The 17,271-nt window shown below is 37.9% G+C and overlaps 1 protein-coding gene across 1 annotated transcript in view; it reads right to left on the bottom strand.

Moving 5' to 3' along the window:
• LOC311118173 (NACHT, LRR and PYD domains-containing protein 3-like) overlaps positions 1-13,216 on the bottom strand; it is a gene marked incomplete at its 3' end in the record, with an annotated part of 28,222 nt that extends 15,006 nt beyond the window's left edge. Inside the window, exon 1 of the mRNA XM_084193030.1 lies at positions 13,069-13,216. Within this exon, the coding sequence (XP_084049156.1) occupies positions 13,069-13,151 (83 nt within the window). The 5' untranslated portion in view covers positions 13,152-13,216. The remainder of the gene's footprint in view (positions 1-13,068) is intronic.
• Positions 13,217-17,271: the final 4,055 nt, after the last annotated feature.

Raw genomic sequence — 17,271 nt, 5'->3', positions numbered from 1 at the left:
AATGCCCAGGCCTCTACTTCCAGTCTATACTTACTATCTACACCTTATGGACAGAGTTAATTTTATAATAATTCTATATATATATTTATATACATTTTTTTTTTTCTCCTGAACTTCTTCTACTCTCAATCTCTCCGATCATTTTCATGATGTCCATCCGGTTTGCTTCTATATGCCATATCTTTCTAACTGTGCTCTTTCCCAAAAGCTCCCAACATACAACCTATTTACTTATTATGGACACAGTATGCTTACATTATTAGCTATCTTTGTTATTATTTGTTGTTATTTGTTATTAGTCCCATCCTTCAACTCTATTCAATACCTCCCATCTATCTCTTAACACCATCCATATAGGATTTCTATTTGCCATATAAAATGTAAATGTATATTTCAACCGTACTGTGATGTTTTACAAAAGTTCTGAACCTTTCTATTCTCATTGCTTCTACAGATTGTGAATAAAAAATAAACATTTTTGCTAAAAGTATTATTATATTATTGATTGATTGACTATGACTTTTCAGATCACCCAAATTGTTTTTGGACACAGGTCCATGAATGGCTAAAGGATTGCAATATTTACCTGGAGCTAACCTTGCAGATAGCATCACCCAATGTTCAAGAAAGGCCTTTTTCCCATTATTCAGATTACAACCTCTCACTTTCAGTTATTTGAAAAGGAAATAATCTCCCAAATATCACTATTTCTAAAACAAGCCACAGAAAGTTGGTTGCAATTTCAATTTAATCCTCCAGAAAAGACAGAACAAATAATGCAACAAATATTGTGGTTAAATTCAAATATACTATTTGGGAGATTATTTCCTTTTCAAATAACTGAAAGTGAGAGGTTGTAATCTGAATAATGGGAAAAAGGCCTTTCTTGAACATTGGGTAATGCTATCTGCAAGGTTAGCACCAGGTAAATATTGCAATCCTTTAGCCATTCATGGACCTGTGTCCAAAAACAAGCTACAAATGGACAGAACCAAAACAAATGATCTAACGATTCTGTCTCTTCACAGCAAAATCTGCAGAGCTGGGAAGATTGCATCCCCCATATAAATAACATTCTATTGGTAGCAAGAATTTTATATAATAATTTTAATTGAAAGATTCTAATTTTTGAATCCGGTGTCGTTTTGCGTGTCAGTTCATAAACACTATGCCATGGGATTGGTACGTCAAAGATCTCTCCCCAACTATTTTGTAATCTTTATGGGACGGCTGTCAATCCTTTGGTCCTTAAGTGAAACTGACATACTTTTTTATTTATCACAGTTTTCCTTAACCAATTATGTTCTTTAATGGCCGACAGACAAGTTCCTTACTTTCTCCCCCTTCCACTTTCCTCTTTCACTTTTGCGGTAAGGCTGCAATTATTTGGTTGTAATTTTGGGTAGAGCAGACATTTCCATATGTTTTTGTTAGCTGCATGTGCGACATAACTCCACCAGTCCTACCGATGATATCATTTACGAAGATTATACCTTTTTTAAACATTCTGTCAAAAAATAAAGGTTTTTTGTCAATTAGTATATTTGAATTTAACCACAATATTTGTTGCATTATTTGTTCTGTCTTTTCTGGAGGATTAAATTGAAATTGCAACCAACTTTCTGTGGCTTGTTTTAGAAATAGTGATATTTGGGAGATTATTTCCTTTTCAAATAACTGAAAGTGAGAGGTTGTAATCTGAATAATGGGAAAAAGGCCTTTCTTGAACATTGGGTGAGACAATCTTACTAATTTGCTTGAGAACCAGTTCGGATTTAAGTATAACTTTTGTATGACTGAAGCTTTTAGTGATAGGTCTAATGCTTTAATATGTAATAATTTCTATATAAATATGCCCTTTTAATTTTGTCTGGCTTGCCGTTCCAAATAAAATTGAATATTTTTTTCTCATATAATTTCAAAAACTGTTCGCTAGGTGTAGGCAAGTCCATAAGCAAATAGGTAAACTGGGATAATACTAAAGAGTTAATCAGGGTGATTTTTCCACAAATTGACAGGTATTTTCCTTTCCATGGTAGTAAGATCTCATCTATTTTTGCTAATTTTCTATTAAAATGTATTGAAGTGAGATCATTTATTTCCTTTGGGATATGTATTCCGAATATATCCACATCACCATCAGACCATTTTATTGGTAAAATTGTATTTTTTAGTGATCCAATACGTAATATAGTACATTTGTCATAATTTGGTTGTAATCCAGAGAGGTTAGAAAATGTATCTAAATCCTCTATGAGGCTGTGGAGGGATTCTAGTTGTGGATTTAAAAGAAAACATGAATCATCAGCATACAATGACACCTTTGTTTTTAAGCCCTGTATTTCTAATCCTCTGATATTATTATTGGATCTGATTTTAATAGCTAACATCTCGATGGCCACAATAAATAGATATGCCGATAGTGGACAACCTTGTTTCACTCCTCTTGACAGTTTAAAACTTTCTGAGAAATAGCCATTATTTACTATTTTACACCTAGGGTTACAATACATGATTTTGACCCATTTTATAAGAGATTCTCCAAAATTGAAATGCTCCAGGCATTTTTATATAAACCCCAGTCGAACTTTATCAAATGCCTTTTCGAAGTCTGCTATGAATAGCAGGCCTGGTTTCCCACATTTTCCATAGTGTTCTATTGTTTCCAATACTTGCCTTATATTATCTCCAATGTATCTTCCATGTAAAAAACCTGTCTGATTAGAATGAATAATATCCGACAATACATTTTTAATTCTATGCGCTACACATTTTGCTAGGATTTTTGCATCACAACACTGAAGTGTAAGGGGCCTCCAATTTTGTAAATGGACTGGATCTTTATATTTTCCACTTGTATCCTGTTTCTGTAATAATGAGATCAGACCTTCTTTTTGAGTGTGAGATAATCTACCATTTACATAGGAGTGGTTAAAACATGCTAGTAACAGTCCTCTTAGTATATCAAAAAAGGTTTGGTATACCTCGACTGGTATGCCATCCAACCCTGGAGTTTTCCCAGACTTAAAGTCTTTAATTGCATCCATAAGTTCCTCCTCTGTAATTTCACCTTTACATGAGTCTTTCTGTGTGGCTGTTAATTTGACATTATCAATAGAAAAATAATCTCTACAATTAGCTTCAGTTAGAGGAGATGGAGGCGACTGAAAAGAAAACATATGCTTAAAGTACTTTGTTTCTTCCTTCAAAATATAACTTGGTGAATTATGGGTGACACCGTCAATTGTAACCAGTTTCATTAAGTTCTTTTTGGTAGCATTCCTGTGTTGAAGATTAAAAAATAATTTTGTGAATTTTTCCCCATATTCCATCCAGTTTGCTTTATTTTTATAATATATTACACTTGATCTTTCTTGAATAAGTTTCTCAATTTCTTTTAGTTTTTCCTCTATTTTATTCTGAGCCTCTATGTTACAGTTTTTATTGCCATCTATCTGTCCTGTTAGACTTTCATTTTCCTTTCTTTGTATAAACTCTTTTGACCTAAATTGCTTTTCGAGATGAGTACTGAATTGCATGGCCTCTAAAGGAACATTTAAAGGTGTCCCATACAATAAGGGGATTCGCTGTACCTATGTTATGTTGGAAAAAGTCAGTTATAAATTCCTTTGTTCTAATTATAAATAAATTATCATCCAATAGGCTTTGATTAAATTTCCAATATCCTCGCCCACGTGGAAATTCAGTAAGAGTAATTTATATGCCTATTATATGATGGTCTGACCGCATTCTGTCCCCTATCAACACTTTTTTTTTTACTTTGGTGCCAACGAGAATGAGATAAGAAAGAAGTCAAGACGACTAGCTTGATTCAGTCTCCGCCATGTATATCTCACTAGATCAGTATATTTAAGCCTCCATATATCTACTAGTTCTAATGTATCCATGACATTCACAATTTCCTTAAGAGCATGTGGGTGATTGTTTGTGGTGTGATTTCCTTTACGGTCCATTGAGCTATTTAAAACAGTATTATAATCCCCCACCATAATAATATTGTCTTGGATTGCTTGCAGGCTTGATCATTTATTATATATATTGTCAAAGAATTGTGGATCATCATTATTTGGTCCGTGAAGGTTAATGAGCCATATCTGTTTATGGTCCAATAACATATTTAAAATAATCCATCTACCTTGCGTATCTATTTGGACAATTTGCACATTCGGATCGAAATTACTATTAATTAATAGATCACCCCTTTTGAATTTCTTTGCCCATGGGAGAAGTATATCCCCCCATTATTTTTTCCACGCTACTTCATCTCGAATTGTTGAATGAGTTTCCTGTATACAATAGATATTATATTCCTTCTCTTTGAGCCATGTAAATATTGTTCTTCTTTTGTTATTATCAGCTAAGCCATTAAAATTATAACTGGCTATACTTATTTCACCATACACCATAATGAGATACAAGTTTCAAGTCTATTTATCATTATATATGTTTGTAAATTTACCAATAAAAAATACCGTAATGATTGAGTGTCCATATAGCTGTACCGTGATATTTGCATTGCTACGGAGTAACCCTTCAATTGTTCTCCACTAATTCCCCCGCTAAAGCCCCTCCCCATCCCAAGTTGAGCCGTCATCCCAGTGATCAGCATCCCACCCACGTCCCTCCGGATCCCTAAGGCCCTGAGAGGCCAGGACCCATCCATCGAAAACAGCACACAGTGCCACCCACAAAACAGAAGCAGATTAACCGCCAAAAGCATTTCCAATGCTTTCACCTCTATATATATATATATATATCTATATAACTATTTTTTTTAAATTATGCATATCCTATTTTCCATCATTATCAATTAATATGCGTAATAATGTCGGCAGTTCACGCATAGGATTCTAACATATAACCCGGATTGACATTGTATTACATTTAATTCAAGCAATTATTATACTAGCAAATAATTCCTGTGGTCCATCCCATAGTCCCCCCTCCCCCCCAACATCCCCACCCCCCCACAACAGATGCCAGACAAGCACACACGCACATACTCACATACTCCAACACACTCAACCCCCCTCCTCCACAATCCACCATAAAATCAGATACTCAACGGCTGTTATATCCCAGAGCCCAACTCGAGAAATAACTTGATTTACGAGCGCACATACAGTTAAAGCTGATTGAGAAAGCATGCAGATTGAGCAGAAATATATAACAATGTGAGATTTGATTAATCTACTTAATCTATGTCAAGTCCTAGGTGATGGAGATCAGATCCACCCTCTTCACCTGAGACACAAACACTCTGATGTTGTAACCATTTTCCCAAGCATCTCCATGCGGTCAGACCTTTGATTATTTTGTGCCACCAGGGCCACAATGATAAACCCCCTCTCTGATTGTCCGAGTGTGACCCCCTCCCCATGGGTTACTGCAGCCAGTGTTGCCAGCACATCCACTACCTGGGTGGGCGTACCCCACCGGAATCCCCACCGGCTAGGTAAAAGGTCGTCAAGGTTCTCATTAGCAGCTTTGAGAATTTCCTTGTATATTATGCTCTCCCATCAGGGGGCTCTGGCTTTGTAGGACCAACCCTGCCAGGCAGGCTCAGAATCTTGAGGGGGTGGTGCTGCTCAAGTATGTCTCTGACCACATTTATTTCTCTGCTTAGGCTGCATATTCACAGCAGGTCCATAAAAGAGATGGGAACTTCTCTTTGGTGAATGGGTCGCTCAGGTGGGTGTCCAGGTTATAGGGTTAGGGATCTTTCCATCATGATAGGACAATGAATAATTCGATTAGATGTATACTATATTTGAAAATGTATATCCCTCATCTACACAAAATTGAAAGCTCTCTCTCACTACCCCTGCTCATAGACCCCCGGTCGGCTCTGGGATATGCAACCATTTCCCCTCTCACTCACTTAACACCGCACCTTTTCAAACACAAAAATGCACATCACATGGTTGACTGCGGAAGAAATGGGCCGAGCGTGCAAACGCACCCGCATCCACATCTGCCGCAAGGGGGAAAGGACGCCAGAGAGAACACAGGACCAACCACAACAACCATCCGCCAAAACAACAACCTCCCGCCAACAAAGCCATGTTCTAATTATTTGTATTTAAATATGTATTATTCTGCTTGTTATATCGTTTTATCCTTTTATAACATACTATACTTACTATAAATGTTATTTAACATCATTATCTTTAACACCCTATCATTGCTAGTGTCAGGTGCTCCAATATTTGACTCCTCTATTACAACTTTTAGAATAGCCATGGAGTAGTCTTTGTGTCTCTGAACATTTGGTTGTCAATATATAATTTATCCACCACTAGTGCAACACGTTTCCCTTTTAATCTGTTTTCCTTGAGGATTGGATACAGAACTTTGCGCCTTTCTACAATCTCCCTCAGGAACTGATCATTCATGCCTATTTTCGTGCCAGCAAGTCTTTTTCCTAGGCTTTTCACCATAGCTTTATCCTTAAATAAAGCAAATTTGGCAACGATTGGGCGCTCATATTTCTGTCCTCTTTTTCCGAAACGATGTACATGTTCGAGTTGGATTTTATCGACAGCCTCGAGTGGGATTTGTAGCGCTGTATGCAGGAAGTCCTTCATAATATTCTCTGTTATTTCTCCCTCCTTTTCCTGAATACCCGTAAGTACTAGATTTTCCCTCATCGATCTAGTTTGGATGTCTAGTAAGGCTTCTCTCAGAAGGTAGTTCTCCTTTTTTAGTTCCCTAACGTCCGTTTCCATTTTAGAAACTGTCACTTTTAATTCTTTGATTTCTTTCTCCATTACCAAAGCTTTTTCGTCACTCATTTGAAGACTAGCTTTCATATCTTTTACGTCTTTACTGACCAATTCTAGTATGCCCAATTTGTCATTTATCGACTTCAACAGGTCGCTTTCCACACTTACCATACCCAGTGATGAAAAGCATATATCATCTGTATCAGTCGATGAGTCGCGTTTCCTTTTGGGGATCGGCTCTCCACGCTTCTCTTCAGTCATGTTTGGGTGTTGCGTGTTGTTGTAATATTTGTCGATATATTTCTCTAGCCTTATGATCTGTTTTGTGTTATTATCCAGATTGAATTATATTAACTGTGAATATATGAAATGCTAATATTTAGTCTAACTTACTGATTTTGAATATTATGTTTTTATCTTGAGGTGTTTTGTACCGATTTCTATTCAATACGCCATCTTGTCTACGCGTGCCTTGCCCTTTGTGGTTTTAGACTGGGTTTCTATATAAGCACTTTGTGACAACTGCTGATGTAAAAAATGTCTTCTGGGAATACATATGAAGCAGACCAGGCCAGGGTTTGGGGTTTGAGAAGTCAATGAGAGGTAAAAATGACTTCCTTAGTTGTTAATTTTGAAAATGTTCTGTCTTAAGTAGTTTAACAAACTAACACATTTTCATGTTAGTCAAAAACAACTTCATATCGAAGGAGTGCCTTTGATTTGACGGCCTGCACATGTGCAGTTCGGCACAAGACGACCATTAGACCCAATGACGTATTTCTGCGCATGAGCTTAAAATCAAATCAAATTGTATTTCTCACATGGGCCGAATACAACAGTGGTACACTTTACCTTGAAATGCTTACTTACGAGCCCTTTCCCAACAATGCAGAGTTAAAAAGTCACAAAAAGTCACTAAATAAAAAAGGAAATAGTAACATAATAAAATAACAATAATGAGGCTATAAGGAGTACCAGTACTGAGTCAATGTGCAGGGGTACCAGGTAGTTGAGGTAATAACTAGACTATATACAAGGAGTACCAGTACTGAGTCAATTTGCAGGGTACCAGGTAGTTGAGGTAATAACTAGACTATATACAAGGAGTACCAGTACTGAGTCAATGTGCTGGGTACCAGGTAGTTGAGGTAATAACTAGACTATATACAAGGAGTACCAGTACTGAGTCAATGTGCAGGGGTACCAGGTAGTTGAGGTAATTGAGGTAATATGTATATGTAGGTAGGGGTGAAAGTGACTAGGCAATCAGGATAGAGATTACATCTCCTCATCCAGGGAGTGCACACACACACACACACACACTCACTCACTGACACAAACACACACACACACAGGGAGGGAATGTTGTGTTTGTTTAATATTGTTTCAGGACTATGAAAATTGAAAAAAAGATTAGCCTATGGATTATGAAAACAACAAAAATAAATGGGAAAATGGGAGAGGAGAAATTACTAGAGACAGTGTTGTTTAACTCACTGACCATGACCCATGAGTTATTCTTACCTTTGTTCAGTAGAAAAGTCTCCCTCTCTAAACATTATAGGATGATTCATAGACCGGTCACTCTTCATGGATACACAGCTGGGTACAGGGGAGGCTGGTCTCTCCTGCTTGATTGGGCTTCAACACAACAGAGACAAACATTATGTCTCTCATCTACTCTGAGCTCAGATCGGGAAAAATAAGAAGAGTTTCATTCCAAAACGCTATATATCCATTTTCAGAAATGTTTGTAAAGTAGCTTTTGTTGTTTAAATAAATTATGAAAGAGATTGGAGACATGCATTTGTTTAAAATCTATCACTTAACAGTTTTATTTCAGAGAGACAAATAATCATGTTTTTTGCAAAATGCTATATATCTGCCTCACTCTCAGAGAAATAAGTAGTACTGCTAGGTTTTACACAGTAATAATATATATCTACCTCACTCTCAGAGAAATAAGTAGTACTGCTAGGTTTTACACAGTAATAATACATATATCTGCCCCACTCTCAGATAAATAAGTAGTACTGCTAGGTATAGTGTTTTTGTATAGTGTTTTTGGTTTATGTCAGTTTCATTGTTTGTTATGCTATAAATTGTTATTTTATGGTTGTAGGTGGTACAATGAACTAGAAAATGTCATATTTTGAAATTCTGAGTAATTACTACTTCAGTAAGGATACACTTTATTCAGTACTACTGCAGTTTCTGACTACTTCCAATAGATGGCAGCATAAGACCACAAATGACATTTCAGAATATTCCTTTAGTTTTCTCCCTGGATACACCACCACTCCCCCTCACAGGAAAACTCCTGCACACGCTTTTTACTGTCCCTTTCCACACTGCTAACGCAAGAGGAACGACTGAAAAAGCATTTAACAGATTACTGTGAAATAATATAATGATGATTCATGTTTATTATTAGCTGTTTTATGCTCATGTTTTGAAATTATACTTCATTACTATAACGATTATAAATAAGCCTGAACATTAATTTAGTCACCTCTGGTCAAGGAAAACTTATTTTCCTAGTACATTCATTGTCAGATTCATCAACCAGCAGCGAGCACTCTGCCTTCTAGCACAAGCGAGGGGCATGTTGAGGTACATTTGCATGATGTAATTTATTGGCGGGCTGGAAGATGCACTCTTGTCTTTTCTATTCCGAGGTTGTTTACTCCCAATATCAGATATTAAGATCATTTTTTATAATGCATGTATACTAGGGTTGAGGTTAGCGCATCTGACTAGTGATTATTTACCCAGTGTTCATCACCTGCTATAGTCACTATTTAATTGCTCTTCTAAAAGCAACACAGGCCTAATACGAGATATATAGCTAACTAAAGTAATGAGTGACAGTCTTAGTTAATCACGGGACATATAGTCTTTGGTTGCATGCTATTTTATGTCAATCATATTGCTGCTTGCAGCCTATAACTGATGATTTGTGGTCATATGCTTCCATCTATTGGAAATATTTATTAATTAAAAGTTATTAATTCACGTACAGCCTTGCAATAATAAATTTCATAAAATAACTTATGGGTTAAGGCTAAAATATGTTATACCTAGGGTTAAGGCTAAAATAGGTTATATCTAGGGTTAGAGTTTCTGTATAGCACTTTGTGCATCTGCTGATGTAAAAAGAGCTTTATAAATATATTTGATTGATTGTTAAGTTTAGGGTTTTTAAGGCAAAAAACAGTATGGGTTTATGGCACTCTTGCTCCTCCTTGTGGCCGTATGTGGGTACTACATACCTCATTCACAACACCTGCTAGGCTCATAATCTGAGGTAGCAACTGCGTCAGATCTACAAATCTATTAGCTAGACCACCCGATTAGACAACGATCACCCCATTATATCCATTTGGTTTGCAACTCAGTGAACCTGGTCAGTATTCGCTCAATTCGATGCCTACAAACGAAGATTTCGATGCATATCAAATTACCCAGCAGCCATATAGAAACAACAAATCGTCAAAAAAAAGTATATTTCTTAATTTAAAAATGTCTTCTGGCTGTTTAAATCGGCAAAATCTTGAAAAAGAGGACAGGGATATGCGTTTTTTTTTAAAACTTTTGATGGCTATCGATAGTAGAATGGGTGAATGCAAACGTGTACACAGGTGAACATTAGCCCCGCTCACCAAGTAGCCGTAATCTTGTTAATAATAAGTTACCTGAGGTAAACCTACAGGGTTAACGCAGGCAGGTCTCATTGATAACAATAATGAAGCTGGCATTGTGACTCAGAACAATGGGCTGGGAATAGAACGTTCTGAATGCGAGTCAGTGTCTCGGAGCTCAATAGAACTAATAGGAGCTGGTAGGGTGAAACATGACCAAACATAAGGCCTGTTTTTTCACAATTACTCCATAAGTAGGGACATAAGGTAATATTATGAAACTGGGCTCCATGGCGGATGCAATGAACTAGTTTTTATCAAGATAAAAAGCGTTAAAAATGTCATGGAGCCCAGTTGAGGCGCCCCGAAAATAATATTCAAAAGTTCGGTCCTTGGACAGAGAGGGGTTAAACACTAAAGTTACCGTCCATCTAGTGAAGAGAGGAGAACCGGACAGAGGGAGCGTAGGAAGCCAGCATCCGTCAACGAGAGAGGGAGAAGCTCTCCACAGTATTTAACAGGTGGAAGAAACAACCAGGGAGCTCCATCGGTCCACAAGAAATGCAGGCAGCCGGTGATGATGTAGTGGTAGCTAGGATAACTAGGATTCTGCTGGTAGAGTAGCTAGCTTAGCTAGCTGTACCGACTAGCTTGGCTAACCAGCAGGTCGTTTGTCTGTCCCTCGAGGATGATGACGAATCCGGTGAACCACAAAATTAAACATGGATAGCGAGTGAAAAGGATCTGGCTACACTCATACTGTCCCTGACCAAAAAGCAAATTGAACAATAAACTCCGGCATCTCAACACTGAAACACTGAAACGAACTTCGTCATTATTCCCCAAGATCACCTCAGCCCTAACTGGACAATATCCTGGCGCCACACCAGACGTGGACGCGGACAGTTCCAGAACGTGGACATGAGCAGTGCAACACAACAAACTAAACCAAGTCTTTACAGTGGCTTACATTAGTAACTTTCATTTTTAATATTAATTTACATATATATATATATATAACAAATATTTAAAGTTTTTTTATAACAATATTTTGAGATCTGGGCCCATATCCACAAAATGTCTCAGAGTAGAACATTGGTCGTATAAGTGCTGAGAATAAAGACATTTTACACTTATGGGTATAAATTAAAGCTATGCATGAAGCCTCTAGTCCCACCTAGTCGGCAGATATTTAGGACACCTCATGAGCTGTCCTAACCAGTTAAGAATTAACAGCAGGTGTCTTGATAATACTATAGAATAATGCAGCGAGTCAGTGGTTCCTGCACCACATGTAATTGCTTTGGAGTAGTTAAAAATAATATTTTTATATTTCTATATGATCAATCCATAAATATAGACCTACATGCACAGTATGTCTTGTGCTTTTGGCAATGATTTATGTATAATAATTATGTATAACAACTGATACTGTGTATGTCTGCATAGCATTTTGTCTTCATTTTGGCAGATCAACTCATTCTTATTTCTGAAGATTAACTCAGGTTTTCGCCCAGTGTCTAAGGAGTTGGAGCAGTGGCAGGAGTTGGACCTATGGCAGAAAGGTGGCTGGTTCGAATCCCGGGCCGGGCGCTGGAAAAAACAGGCGGGCTTGATCTGACCTGGAGGGCTGCTGGGTTCACATCCTCAAAACATTCACCTTTCGTTGATCAGAACGCTAGAGGTTCTTCTTCACTGAACCCAAAAATATATATTACTTTTATTGGTTCCATACAGTTGAAGTCGGAAGTTTACATACACTGAGTTTGGAATCATTAAAACTCGTTTTTCAACCTCTCCACAAATTCCTTGTTAACAACCTATATTTTTGGCAAGTCGGTAAGGACATCTACTTTGTGCATGACACAATCATTTTTCCAACAGTTGATTACAGACAGATTATTTCACTTATAATTCACTGTATCACAATTCCAGTGGGTCAGAAGTTTTTATACACTAAGTTGACTGTGCCTTTAAACAGCTTGGAATGTCATGGCTTCAGAAGCTTCTGATATTCTAATTGACATCATTTGAGTCAATTGGAGGTGTACCTGTGAATGTATTTCAAGGCCTACCTTCAAACTCAGTGCCATTGTTCTCTTTTACTTTACTTTCTTTTTACTTTTCTCTTTTTTTTAGTTGAAATTTGAAAATGAATTTTCCCACACATCAGGAAATGCATACTTGTAATGTATTCAAGGTTTAAAAAGGCTTCTAAAGTTTATAATTTCCACTTCAAAATGTCAGACTTATTTTGCTATAATGAAAAATGTATCAACCCCTACAACAAATTTCCATTAATTATAATCCACATAATAATTCATATTTCCTGTTGCTGCAGGATGCTGCAGGATTATTTTCCTGCTGAGAGAAACTGGGTCAAATTAAGATATGGCATCTGTAAGTGCATTCATCTTACGATAGCTAGGTGAGACAACCACATATCACAGTCATATATACAGGATATAAACATTTTATTCTGGCTGAACAATGGAAATGTAGTGTTTTGCAAACAACAACAAAAAAAAATGCATACACATTTAAAATCTATGAATAACAAATCTGAGAAAAGTAATATTAGCAATAAATTATATATTTTTTTAAACACAAATGTGATTTTTTGGGGGAAATAGCGTTTTGGAAATAAACATAATAAATTATTCATATAATTGTTATCTCACCTCTTAGCTTTGGTGTCATGTTCCCCAGAGAGACTCATTTTAGAGGCAGGGCCCCCCTCCTCTCTCTCCCCAGAGAGACTCATTTTAGACCACTGACCCCTAAACAGAGATGCAGAATGTTGGTTGTGGTGAACACAGTGACAACTCATTCTAGAATGTCAATTTTTCTCTTTTACTCATGATCTCTTAGAAATAAAACATTTACTAACAGACGTATCCAAACAGTTGGGTGATTTAATTTAATCACATTATTGAGGAACATTGTTACGTTCCTCAACAAGAAATAAAACATTGTCTCTCAAACAGAAGAAGGAACTAACAAAGAGTCACTAACAACAACCAAAACGAAACAGGTGGTTTTAGGAGGGGTTCTGAAAGACACTCATGGGGGTGTCCACTAGTGATGGGAAACAGAGGCTTTCTGAACCCTTTGGGGCTTTCAACAAATTTTGCTGAAAACGCCATGGATAGATTTGAGTACTAATAAAAATAACATTTAGTTAGTTATGTTTTCAAAAACGATGCATCTGTGGTATTATTTAGGATACTAAATACAGAAGATTATCATAGGTTACACTAAATAAAACACATTATTTAAACAACAATGGGAAATCCCAATCCCTGTCCCTACCTGCTGAGCTCCCATTCAGGGGCTACAAACTGGAAGACATCAAACTAAATGTATAAATACGGTGTCCAGTAGAGGTCAGTGTTTGAAAGAGACTTTGCATCAAAAAAAAAAGCACTGGCACCAGGGAGAAATCAGTGAGATCTCTCGCATTTTGTGAGGCCGGTTGGACGTACTGCCAAATTCTCTAAAACGACGTTGGAGGCAGCTTATGGTAGAGAAATGAACATTCAATTCTCTGGCAACATCTCTGGTGGACATTCCTGCAGTCAGCATGCCAACTGTAGGCGATTAAAGGTGATTCTGATTCTGCAAAGGTTGAGTCTCTAGATTCCCTTGCTGCTCTGGGGAAATAATGAAATGGAAATCATGGGCGATTTAAACTGGGAATGGTTATCTCCAAACTCTGAGACCATGTCATTTGTTATATTTCACCCTATTGAAAAAGCCAGCTAGAAGGCTGAACCCAGAAGACAACTCTAAATAAACACTAACTGATATTATCCTAAAATCCTTTCACTCATATTGTTGTGTCTCTTTGTTCAACGGACGTCGGGTAGCCTGTGATATTAATATTGTAATAAACAGCGGGGCAGGGCAGTGAACCCAGGTCGCTGGCGAAAAAGGCAAACACCCTAAGCATCGCAGCAGTAGGGTTAAACCTAATTATAACCTGTCTATAGGGTTAAACCTATTGCTGCGATGGGAATTGTAACCTGGCTCACACTGCCCCTTATAAAAGCAAGTCCCGTGCTTCGTCTACTCAGACCCCTCACACATCCGGGCCGTGCATTCTGATGGCCTCACAGACACCATACTATTCTGACTCCAATGTAGCAAACAGCAGGGCAGGGAAGCGAACCCAGGTTGCACGTGTAAAAGGCAAACAACCTACGCATCGCACCAATAGGGTTAACCCACATGGTGGGAATTGGAATGTGGCTCACACTGCCCCCTCCGACCAGGAAGTCGACTACTCACACGTCCGGGCCAGTCTGATGACCTCACAGCCGCCGTTCCACTTCTGACACCAATGTAATTCTCTGGCAACAGCTCTGGTGGACATTCCTGCAGTCAGCATGCCAATGGCACGCTCCCTCAAAACCTGAGACATCTGTGGCATTGTGTTTTGTGACAAAACTGCACATTTTCGAGTGGCCTTTTTACTGTCTCCAGCACAAGGTGCACATGTGTAATGATCATGCTGTTTAATCAGCTTCTTGATTTTCCACCCCTGTCTGGTGGATGGATTATCTTGGCAACTGAGAAATGCTCACTAACAGGGATGTTAACAAATGTGTGCACAAAATCGGAGAGAAATATGCTTTTTGTGCACATGGAACATTTCTGGGATATTTTATTTCAGCTCATGAAACATGGGACCAACACTTTACATGTTGCGTTTATATTTTTGTCCTGTATAGATAAAAACACAAAGCTTCCAGCAGAGGTCGGTGCTCTTCTGACACCTGTCAGATGGTAGTGTGATGTCTGAAGCTTCGACCGTCATCATCACGTAGTATTGTTACTTTGATACAAGCATTGATACGTTGTGTCGAATCAGTAGTGCTTTGAAAACTGCAACGGCACATCGTAGCTCCGGTATTAATCGTCCAATCCCTAGTGTCCACTGAATGTTGACTAGCAACAAGAAAGTGGTACCTAAAAGACTCCCACCATGAGTGCCCATTGAAGTGGCTCCAGACGAGGACATCTGAAATAAAACCCTCCAACTTACAATATGGAGTAAAAAAACAAGTGGAACAAACCAGACCAAACCAGACCAAACCAAACCAAACCAGACCACACCAGACCAAACCAGACCAAACCAGACCAAACCAAACCAGACCAAACCAAACCAGACCAAACCAGACCAAACCAAACCAGACCAAACCAAACCAGACAAAAACCTGGGAGATACAAGGCAGAAAGACTTTGTTCATCAACTTAAAGAAGCAGAGCTACAAAGAGGTACCAGTCTTCTAACATATCTAAGGCCAACCAGAACACTGGGCCAGCTGCTCTTCAATATCACATAACAGATGGAACCCTTCTGACTAAAGAGATGACAAGCCAGCACAGGCATAAGCATACTGTCTATTGAGGTGGCGCCAAGAGGTGCGGCCAACGTGCTAACGTCCAACCTCAAAATATAAATGGAAATACCAAAGCCTGTAACAACATGTAGTCGTGACTGATATCTTTCACCTCATCTCCCTGTTACTGTTTGTTAAGGTAGTTAAAGACAGTGCAGCAACACAAGGCCACATTCCTCTCAGGCCTTCCACTCTCTCAGGCTAATGTGTATTTATTAAAAGTAGACTATTTTTTTCAATCTGTTCTTTTCTAAACGTATCTGAGAATGTAGACAGAAGGGCTAAAACGGACATGATTGATCTGAGGGTGATCAGTGATCCGTACAGAAAGGTTTTTTGCAAGAAGTACGAGATTTTATATTATGCAAAGTAGGCTAGGTTTTACTGTATAATAGCAGTTTGTTAGTGATATGCAGATCAAGGTCTATACCTCGGCTATAGCATACAATATCCTAGATGACCAGCCTAAACCTGTTCAAATCAGTTCACATAGGTTATCAGTAGCAGGATTGATCACCTACAAATCGGTTTTAACCAGTATATCTAGCTAGCATCATAGTACACCAAGTTCTTTTCTCACACATAGTACACCAAGTTCAGGTTTCAGCATGAGGCAGGCATCAACAGCCAAGTTGTAGGCTACTACCTGGGTCGTATTCATTCGTTTACACAGCAGCCAACAGTTTTAAAATGTTGCATAAACAGTTTACTCCAAACGCTGTACAACGTGACCTAAACGGTTTCTGTTGCCAAACGTTTTGCTACGGTGGGCACTAATGAACACACAGCCTTTCCACAATATTTATTTGTCTCTCTTTCACACAAAATACCTTCCTGAGTGAAAAGAGTTAACAGTAGATTAGAAAGAGAAAATGTTGTTGCTTGTTGTGTTTTAAGCCTGTTTTGAGAAGACAAGTCTATAGACCTATGATACAGTACACTCTTAGAAAAAAGAGTTCCAAAAGGGTCCTCTGGCTGTCCCCACAGGATAACGCTTTTGGGTTCCAGGTAGAACCCTTCTGGCTTCTATGTAGAACCCTCTGTGGAAAGGATTCTTCATGGAACCCAAAAGGGTTCTACCTAGGACCAAAAAGGTTTCTACAAAGGGTTCTCCCATGGGGACAGCTAAAGAACCCTTTTAGATTCTAGATAGTGTAGGAGTGATCACCCTGGGGCACACAAATGGAAACAGAACGAATTCACATCCCGCATCTAATTTATATCCAAAACATTTTAAGGAGAGTAGGCCTATTATAACACTCTGTCCACCAAAATATTCATCAACTATATGAATACACATAACAAAATATCATCAACTATATTAATACACATAACAATATCATCAACTATATTAATATCATAACTATATCATCAACTATATTAATACACATAACATTATCATCAACTATATTAATATCATAGCAATATCATCAACTATATGAATACACATAACAATATCATCAACTATATTAATATCAC

This window comes from Coregonus lavaretus (genome assembly GCF_964263955.1).
Source record: "Coregonus lavaretus genome assembly, contig: HAP1_SCAFFOLD_1089, whole genome shotgun sequence".
Classification (NCBI taxonomy): Eukaryota; Metazoa; Chordata; class Actinopteri; order Salmoniformes; family Salmonidae; genus Coregonus; species Coregonus lavaretus.
The sequence above is the reverse complement of the archived record's forward strand: the minus strand, read 5'-3'. Positions and strand labels throughout refer to the sequence as shown.